We start from the raw sequence: 10,850 nt of genomic DNA, 5'->3' as shown, positions 1-10,850 counted from the left end.
GATTTTTGTTCGTTGATGCGCTTATTACAACCGCTGTGAGCATTCGAATGTACAGACACTTGTTTCGTTATACGAGGTCGAGTCGTGAGTGTCCAAAGTCTGAGCGACGTTGTAAATGTTGTAAATGTTGTAAATCTTGTAAATGTTGTAAATGTTGTAAATCTTTTATAAATAAAAATGAACAATCGTATTTGACTGTGAACTTCTGAAATTTAAACAGAGACCTAGTAAAACAATGTGGGAAACAAAAACGTCATTGTAAACAATAGAAAAAGTTAAACAATACTCAAGTTACTTTTTAAACAATGACAACGGTGTTTAAGAAAATACGTAAATATGTTTAAACAATGACCCAGAGGTACCCATCTAGCAACGATGTCATGAAAAGCATTCAATTTAAACAATAACATATTATTTATATGATAGACTTTAGTTAAACAATTAACCGTTATTTAAACACTATATGTATCTGTTTAAACATAAAAGCTTGATCGACGTCATACATCGAGACTACATGTTGGAGTTGAGAACTTCATTCGAACGATGACAATATGTGTCTTCCTCGCGACAGTGACATATGTTCCCTTTTTGCTTTGGGATGGAGGGAGTACCGCAACTCACATCACGTCTTGTCTAACCTCTATGCATACAACTGTGCACTTTTTTGTTTGCCTTTCTGACTGCTGTTTGTTCTTTACATCTTCTACTTTCTTCGTCGTCTTCTGTTTTTGTTCTTCATTTCATTTGGCTTTTTGTACGATTTGGTTTTCGACCGATATATTATGGAGAGTGTGGTATTGCTAGATTCAGCGGGGAGGAAGAGCTTTAATGTTCACGGCTCGAGACTTCTTGGGAAGTTGGTGTTAGCGAGCTGTGAGTCGATAAGGGTCTCGAGGTTGTCGTCAGGTTAGGATTCGCCACACCAGATGGATATGTAAAACGGTTTGCCCAATCGAAAACGATGTTGACTTCCAGCGGATGTGTCACGTCCACTCCATTTTCAAATGTGCTATGAAGCTGATCTTGTCGCCGAGACATAAATGTGCCATTGCCGAACCTAATGAAAACGAGGTTTACTCATAAGTTCTTTTCTTTTAATTATTCCAGTTGTCTGGGGTCATTATGTTTAAATACGTCTGTCACCGGTTAACATATTGTACTAGTCCTTTACGTTATTAGTTAATTGTTTAAGTATTTAATTTAACGTTAATTATTGCCGCCATCACTTAAACATTATATTCTCCGGGTTAACATATTGATCTTTTTATTTGACTGAAGTGTTGGCAGAATTGATTCTCGTGAGTTCCATTCATCCATCACGGTGACACTTGACGGCGTGGATGTCTTCCTTCCTCGCAGATCATTCTGAGCGTTGTTGCTGGATATCGTCAACGCTTGACGGTGCTCAACATTTCAAGATGAATTCAAATCATGCAATCAAAAGGAATTAATTTCAATTTACAAAGAACGAAAACATCGGTGACTGTGGAATGCGCTGCCTATGGTCGCCGTTGCCTTCATGCATCAAAAGAGATAACAAAAAATACTTTCATAATCGCCATAAACCAACTCCGCTACACACTTTCGGTGGCGGTCATAGGTTCTACACACATCCGAAAGCGCCCAAAAAACGGGTTAGCGCAACTAGTTATTTGTAGCTCAAGACCGCCCTCTTGACAAGGCCATCGACAATCAGAACGACATGTTACGGGAACATGGTGTCCACATACCATACAAGCAGGCTAAGTTGGGAAACAAAGTGTCCACATACCATCCTACACCCGCCCACGACCGCCGCTTGCATGGATAAGCGGCCGAGACAACCCCGCACACAACGACGCTGGAAATAGACGATCGCTTTAAACGGTACTTTTCTTCGCTGTATCACGATTCAAGAGTACCGCAGTCACGTCATTGCATTCCACCACCCAATCCTCGAAAATATCGGTACACCACAGCGCCACAGGAAAGATGGAAACAATGTTTTTCCACGCCTTCAGATAGCCTACAACCAGACCCACGCCAACTGACTTGGTTCATATCTGTTGGCCGACGCATACACAGGCCAGATTACCAAGAGCACCACCTTCAAGGCCGACAGTCCAAGGGCCTCAAGCGCACATGAGTCTTCCTTCGCCATTACGCTACCGCCTCGACATTCGAGGCCAATTTACAAGCCAAATTCGACTGGGAAAAACATCGAGGGCGCCACCATACGCTCCGCATCGCGGCATCCACCGCTAAAGATTCGACGATAACGCCAACGACCGCAGGCCATATCGACCAAGCTCATCAACGCGCCATCAATAAATCGGATACGGCACATCGGGCTTCCAATTATCTGCTCGGAGTACGATCGCTAATAGATGTATTCGAACGTCGCTGGAGTCGCTCAATGCTTGATCATAGCTCGTCATTTAATGCGACGAAACCTTGTCGACCCATAAGGTCCGCTAAATTGACACACTTAACATTGGGGTTTACCCTTAAACATTCTCAATCTGCTTTAATTACACTTTTCCCGACTTTTAAATATTAATCATTTCGCTTTATTTATTTACAATAATGTTTAAACATGTCGATCAATTATTTAACCATCAATTGCCTTTTGCTTAAATCTTTATTTCGCTGTGTTCAAGCTCGATGCGCACGTTATAGTAACCCATGCGAGCAAAGCTCACCCAAACGTGGAGAGACCTACTTTACGCCCGACATACATCTCGGTTAGAGCATCGTCGAGGACAAAGACTAAATCTTCTGTGGCTGTCAAGTCAGGTCGACGACTCGCTACGAGCCGAGTCGACCAATCGCAAAGAATCGCGATCTCGCCATCGTAACTTGTTCATGGGCGGCAGAAAGGCCGGCAAGTTTATGCTCGCAAAACATGCTCACAGCAATAATGCGCATGGCTACCAATCGTGATCATCGACATTATTAGCGGTACTTTCACCGGCCGACAATTACAAACCGCATACAAGGAAGCTTATATTCCCCATACCCGACGACGACAGCCTCTCAGACGGAATCGGGAGCTTCTGCCACACCGCTGACTAGAAGGCACCGGGCGTGCCTAGACTGAAAGAGGATCGAGTCGCAGCCGGCTGATGTCCGCGAGTTACATCACAGCACGCCGCCAGGATCCCGCCACAATCGACCTATCTCGCAATGAAACCGACTAGCATCAGCAGTTAATAAAACCTATACGATGTGGAAACATTGTGTATTTATAATCTAATCAATGTATTTACACCGAGATATTGTTATTTTTAAATCTGACACACCGTAATTTGAAATATTTCAAATCACGTGTTAAAACGTATGTAATCAATGAAATTGCGAGATCATCGAAAGCAAACTCTTCCATATTTAGTTAAAACAATAAGTGTATCTTTCATTTAAACAGGAGAAAGTGTTATTTTAAACGAGACAATCAGTACTTGAAATATTTAAAACCCGATGTTTAAAAACGATATATACTATATTTAAAACAATGAAAAGTGAAACGTATACGTTAACAACGTAAATTAAACAACATGAAATGAAAACCGAATGGACTGTAACCCCGCTTACAATTCGGGGAAACAAACAAAATTTACATTACAGATATCAAGTCATGTTCTTCAACACGAAAACAATGAATCGAATTTGTCCGATTTACATTTCGAAAACAAAATCGACAAATGACATACAAGACATGTTATTCGGTAGATCGCACTTAACCCGCCTCGCGACGCACCCCTTTGCACGGACGCCACGCCTCCTCGTATGCGGGTAACATACCGTATCGAGGTAAGGGAACGCCCTGTCGCCATGAGATCGTGAACTCACCCCACGCATCTGCCGATAAACCGCAGCGATGAGGACGCGCGCGCAATCGACGCTCTCCTTTGTTTCGCGCTGGGTTTCGGTCGCGGCACCAGCGGGTACTGCTTTGTCGTCACGACTCGCCTAACTCCACATCGGCATCAGGTCGCAATAGATTCCACGTCGAGATACTGCAAGTCGAGATTAGAATACCGATTTAAATACCAAAACAGATATTAATCTCATCAATTAAAGAACTTACCATGTCCAACGCTGGCCTCTATCGCGACTCCTGGACACGAAGAATAACGCCTCAGAGCCTCGATTATCATCTGGGTCCTGTGACGCATACTAAGCTGGCCATTCACGACATTTCGAGGACGTATTAATTAACTTCACGCAGTCACAGGCACGCGATCCCCCGATCATACCATAATCACGGTCATGTGCCGCTCCGCTTGACATAAACAACAAGTAAGCTTGTCCCTGACGACGAGGCGTCATTTTGTAAGGATACGGCTCTGTCACCGACTTTTTAGATATGCATACGAAAAGCATCACATCATCACGACCATCTCCTTCCCCTCAAAGGTCTAGCATGAGAACCCGGTCACAGGTAGGCCGGGACAACTTATTCTTCCACACGATGCTGCCGAGGTTAAACGACAATGTATATTAGAAGACCATATCAGAATATTTAAAACGACATTATCAATCGTTACACGATATTATATATAATTAAACCAGAAGGCTGAAAACTTAAACGATAAACATAACGGTATTAAACACTATTAGATAAAGTAAACACTATAAGAAACCCCTTAAACAATATCATAAAAACGCTACACTACCCGCCCATAGTGCAACGAGGAAGATCCTCATCAACTCCTCGCCAGATTTGTTAAGACGACTCGTGCCAACCCATTTCTTCTTCTTCGGAATAAAAGCTTTCCGAGCTGCATGTCGTCCAATTTCGATTGCCTCGATCATCTCTCTCGCTCGTTTTGGCCTGGGTCTTCATCAAGATCTTCCCTCGACGCTGGGACGATGGCGACGAAAGATCAACCGCGGCACACTATCCTCACATTGTCGTTCTCGCTGTCGCAGGACTGCAGGTCCGCTTCGACGCTGGGACGACGGGCGACAAAGATCAACCGCAGACACTTCCCTTAACTTGTTCTCGACCTTCGTGGATCGCGTCCATCTTGACGCCGCATCTCTGCAATTTGCCCACCTGGTCGACGATTTTCATCGAGAAGAGAGTCAACGACCTTCTCAACCGCAGCAACGGCCATCATCATCTACGACGTCCTCCACCGGCCACGGCCATGTCATCAACGGCGATGACTCAAGAATAAAGATCACCTACCGATGGTGTCGCTATTGCTTCATCGTCACCCGCGCTGGAGACAGAGGCAAAGATTGTTCTCCTCTTTTCGCAAGTCTCTTCGAATGTGGCCGCTTTGAACGACCTCTTCCCGATGATGTCGCCGCCGCCACCGACGCCTGCTCGTCCCGTGCTTTCGGTTCTTTCGAGGGACGGCGCAATGGCTACAGAACGCCCTTCCAGCTTCCACACGAGCGACAAGTCGAGGAAACTCCCCGTCATCAATATCTCGCACGCCTCGATAAGAGTCAAGGGCGACATCTTTCGCCTCAACGTCACACGGGCCGCCACTGCCCGAGGGCCGCCACGGTCGGGGACCGCCGCTGCGGGTAGGGAGGGGTTGTTGCAATCCGCTGGGTAGGGGATGGGCTCCTGGCCGAGGAAACGCGCGTGCGCTGCGGGTCGGAAGTAGGAGAACGGGCCCGGCCACAAGCACGATGTAGGCCGCCTCTCATCCCGCCTCGAGCTAGCGGTTCGTGAGTAATGGCATCCATCCGCTTATCACGCGCCAACAAATATTTCTTCTTCAAAGATTCGACGAACCACTGTGAAAACTATATATTTAAACGTTATAGAATATAATTAAACTGGAGAATGTAAATATTTAAACGTTATTACATAATAGTTAAACGGTAAATACTAAAGTTAAACGCTAAAAAATGTTTAAACATTAAAGACTTATGTTAGACATCGTCTACGATTTATTTCCTCTTTTCCATCGAGCGATGACAAGCTCGTTTTCACCGTCGCTGCTTCCTGTAGCTATTTCACCGTAGCACAAGATCCCTGGGATCTCGCCGAAACCGACTTTCTTCCCCGCTCCGGCCACCAGTAAAACCGCACGCTAAGCCGACCCGAGCAAACCCTTAACGCATTCTCGTCGTCTCTCTTCCCGACAAGATCTATCTTGCACCCGCCGCCGCCAGGAATATCCTCCATAAGCCACTTGTGCGTCACCGCGCCTCACGCAGACGCCCCCACGGCCGGTAGATCATCGACGTAATCAACGCATCCGGGCCTCGAACCGAGCATGATGTATTTGGGAAGAGGATCGTCTCTACGAGGTACACATCATCGAGTTTGACAAAATTATCTTCTTCCTCTCTCTCGAACAAGTTGCACCGTGAGCGCTTTCGACGGAGTCTCCGCTCTCGAGGGCTCTCGATAGATACGCCTTCGAACGCCGACCGTTTTTCTTTCTCGAAAGACCATCAGCCGCCATCGCAACGCAGTACTCAAGAACGAGGGCCACATCTCGAGGTCTCAAACTCGCAGGCTTTCCCGATCCTCGAATTTATCGCTGCACCATCGTACCTTTTGCAAAAAGAGAATCAAGAAGGGCCCTCTGGTATACTGGCTTCCACCAAAAGCAACGCTGCAAACGGTGTCTCTTCGACTAATCTCCCAGCTCGAGGGGTCATGTTAACTTTCAACTCGCCTAAGGTCTCCACAACCTGCGCCAAATAGCAACGCCCTATTAACTAGGTCGACCGCCATAATCACAAGCCCGCAGATCGACAAAAAGTTTAAGCTGCTAATATAAGGCTTTAAACTAGAACTCTCGCTTATTAAACGTAGATATAAAATGTTAAACGAGACCCATTTTGTTAAAACGTAGACGTGAATACTTAAACGTAGACAACAAATGTTAAACTCAGAACATCTCATTTCTTAAACGCCAACCTCATTCAGAAATCGCAACCATATCAAACTAAAACTGAAATGTACATTATAAATATTACATAAATCATAATAATCGAAAAACTATTTCGATAGCGTATACATACTGAAAACGCAAAAACAAAACAAAACCCTAACCGAGAAATCTCCCCGCAGACTAACAAAACCCCAACGAGAAATCCTCTCAGACTTCAATATCTTCCAACAAAAACAGAGCACAAAACAAAACCGAAAAATCTTTCTTTTCAGAATGTAACAGCTTAACATAAAACCATACTCAATACCTTAGATCGCAGAACTCGATAAACGCCAACTAGTCATGGGGACTTCTCCTTCGAGATACCTAGTGGAAAGGGAAAAAGTCGATGAAATGGCAATCACAGAGGTCACGCTGAGAGATAACTCGGAGACTACTGAAACGGAAAAGTCAAGACGTGAGTCGAGAAAAAGCAATTAAACTAGCTCCAATAAATTCGCCTTCTGGTTACTCTCACTGAAAACCCCCACTTCCTCCTCAAATCGCCGAGATGGTCGCATACCACTGACTCCCCACGCAAGGGCATTTTTCAGTCCAAAAATTTGAAACTCACTCCGCTCACATCCGCTACATGGGTGGTTTGGGGTTCTGAAAAAACATGACTTTAAAAGGAGGAGGGTTTTTGGGGATTGCAAAACTAACGGGGTGTTTTTGGCAATTTTACAAACTTAAAGGATTTTTTTGGCAATTTCCACTATTAATAATTATAATGGCAACGTGAAGACAAATTAAATTAATATATACGTACCCGTCGAGAAGGTGAAGGTGTGCCTCCAGGTTATGATAGCACGACGGATCACTTGTTTCCTTGAGAAACGGCGAGTTCTTGTGATCCAACGCGAGCTCCACGCCCACATGGCTATAACTCCATGGCAACCCTTCGGCCATGCGCTGAACGAACGCTGGAACGCGCTCGTTGAACAAGATCCCCGGCACCTTCGGCACAGTGTCGTGCACGTTCACCACGCGCAGCGCTTTCACTCCTAGTGACTCGAACCTCTGTTTGAACTTCCCGTTCCCCACTCTCGGCCCTGAGAACGAGTACACGCACACTGGTAGGGACTCGTTGTCCACCACGTTTACGCTTGTCTCGGCGATGTCGTACGCGCTGAGCATTGCTAGCGCGCTGCCGAGGCTGTGCCCTGTTAACGTGATGCTCACTGGGGCATTTGATCGAGCATGTTGATGGACTAGTTTACGAACCGCTGCCAAGACCTGCTCGCGCGCGGAGTACTTGCAGAAACGGCAGGATGGGTCTTTATCGGTGTAGAGATCGATGAAGCCGGACTCGACCTTGACGGAGGGATCAGGACAGGGGATCCCTTTATCGGAGACAGGACAGAGGAAATCCATCAGATCCGCGAGCCATTCGAGCCTCGTGACGGTGCCACGCCAAGAAACCATAATATCTCGCCGGCCGAGTTTGGCGCTGGTGGCGTCGTCGGAGACGGCGATGTACCCGATCCAGTTCGCCCGGCGGCTCCACATCTTGGGCCAACGAGATTGGGTAAAGAAGGTGGGAAGGGAGAGGTTGGAGGTGGCGTAGAGGTAGCGCACGACTTCGTAGCCAGTGTCAGGGATGCCAAGATCCTGGAAGAAGTGACGGCGGGCATGCTTGCAAGATCCGCAATAGCGTGAGAAGGGATCGTAATCAAAAGCATCATAGCAAGCCTGGGCAAACTCCCCGTACCGGATCAGCTCCGATCGGAGAAGAGGATCCATGGGATCAAGCAATCCCGCCCAATCGTCTCTCCCATGGATCTCTCGCCACCGATCAGCGAGCCCAGTGGCCGGCTGCTTCCGGATGAACTCGTTCAACTCATCATCAGCTTCATCTACCTTCTGTGCGTCGCGCTCAAGCTCGGATATCATGGAGGTGAGGGAGTCATTCTTGGAGATTGCATGGCAGCGGCCGGAGGCAGTTGTTGCTAGTGTTGGTAGAGGTCTTGGAATCGAGAAGAGATGTTGGAGAGAGTGGTTAGAAGAAGAGCAATGCTTGTATGGGAGTTGGGAGAATGAAGGATTGAGCTTGGGGAGTGGGATCGCCATGGCTGGATCTCGGAGGGTGTAAAGGTGGCGAGAAGGCGAAGGTGATTAGAATAATATATATCATAATGACATTATATTATATATAGAGAGAGAGAGAGAGAAAAGAAGAAAAACAATGGTAACTTGGGTGGGGTCCATTGGATGGATCATTGACTGACTCCAAAAATAGGTAAAGATCTTTCCTTGAAGAAGACTAGCCAACGGTGGGCGTGGGTGATTGGAAAATTTTATTTATTGATCTCATCTTACCAATTGAAAACGCATGGAACTGACTATTAATTTTTAATTTATGGAGTACACATTTTTTTATTAAATGAAAACGCACAAATCAACAATTAATTTCTAGTCAACCATTTAAATAGTATAATAATGGTTTGACATCAAAATAAAAAGAAAAGATTATGAGTTTAAATCTCTTCTCGGCAGTACTGTTTTTTGTATTGTTAATACATTTTTCATCTAAGATTCTTATATTATTCTTCTATTGTACATACACTGTATATTACATTCATAAAAAAATGCTTGTCGCTTATTATTTACAAAAAAAAGATTAATTTTTAATTTTTGCATCCGACAATTATATCAACATTTTTTTATTTATTGATATTAAATTTTTATGTAAAATATTTATTTCAAAAATGATATGAGCTCATACAAAGTAAAGGTATAATTTTTCTTAAATAACAATATTTGTCGGTATTTGTAAACAAAAAAATGAAATAAATTTAAAAAAAAATTAAATTTTTGGAATAATGTGGAAAAGATTAATGGGAAGAGTGACGAATAGACACCGCGTGGAAAATGTGATGGGGATGCCAGGAAAGCAGCCAGGCTGGTTTGATTTGTTTCCTGGTTTGTACTGAGATGGGTTATTCTCAGATGTTTCCTTTGTATAAGAATTCAAACATTGATTATGCCTACCTAACTACATAATTTTTTTTGTGATAATTATTACTATTTTTTTTTGTTATACTTATATGCATGTTGTTTAAGGACGGACGTAATCTCATATTTGATCTTATGTAACACACTTTTTGCCCTTATTTGAATTGTATATTGCTTTTGGGAGCCGGAAGCCCGGGGCTGAAACTAATCTTTAGTTTATGTTTTAAAATCCAAGTCTTTGGAACTGGAACCACTTTTGGATTTCTTATATCTGGTGTTATATGTTTCAGATTAGTTATTAACAAATGTTTTGTCACAAAAAATAAAAAAAAGTTATTAACAAATGACAAACACATACTCCAAATGACTTCAAATGTGAATTTTTTAAGAAATAAATAAATTAAGGGTAGTCGATGAGACATTTTTTTTAATTGTGCATTTTTTTTGTTTAACTATTTGCAGGAAATTTAAATGAATTTTTTTTTAGTGTTGTAGTGGTTTTTTATGGGCCCAGTGAACATATATGAGAACATATCGTATTCCTTCAAAGATATGTGTATTTTTAATAATAATAATAATAATAATAATAATAATAATAATTTATATATATTATTAAATTAGATGTATAATAGTTTCGATTAGTGTTTCAAAGAAAAATATAAATTTATTTTATTACATTTAAATTTTTATTTATATTAGTTATGATATTAATAATTAAAAATAAATAAATTATATTTATTTATTTGTGTAATTAATGTCTATAAAACTTTTAAAATTCTAAATATACAACAATTTTCATTCCAAAAGTTGTTTAATCCTATTTATTTTTATATACAATATTTCCATAAAAACTTTGTTCAAAGTTTTAAAAACTTTGATGCGAAGCCAAGAATTTGTGTACTAATAATAATAATAATAATAATAATAATAATAATAATAATAATAATAATAATAGGGTATCTGGAGACGTGTCTTGATTCTATGAAGAAATACTTAATTGGTGGATGG

The 10,850-nt window shown here is 42.8% G+C and overlaps 1 protein-coding gene across 1 annotated transcript; it reads right to left on the bottom strand.

Annotated features, from left to right (window-relative positions):
• Positions 1–7,568: 7,568 nt before the first annotated feature.
• On the bottom strand, positions 7,569–9,019 carry LOC120283771 (phospholipase A1-Igamma1, chloroplastic-like). The gene has a single exon (XM_039290506.1). The coding sequence runs from the start codon at positions 8,955–8,957 to the stop codon at positions 7,569–7,571; it is 1,389 nt and encodes a 462-aa protein (XP_039146440.1). The 5' UTR covers positions 8,958–9,019.
• Positions 9,020–10,850: the final 1,831 nt, after the last annotated feature.

The sequence above is a fragment of the Dioscorea cayenensis genome, chromosome 19 (genome assembly GCF_009730915.1).
Source record: "Dioscorea cayenensis subsp. rotundata cultivar TDr96_F1 chromosome 19, TDr96_F1_v2_PseudoChromosome.rev07_lg8_w22 25.fasta, whole genome shotgun sequence".
Lineage (NCBI taxonomy): Eukaryota > Viridiplantae > Streptophyta > Magnoliopsida > Dioscoreales > Dioscoreaceae > Dioscorea > Dioscorea cayenensis.
The sequence above is the reverse complement of the archived record's forward strand: the minus strand, read 5'-3'. Positions and strand labels throughout refer to the sequence as shown.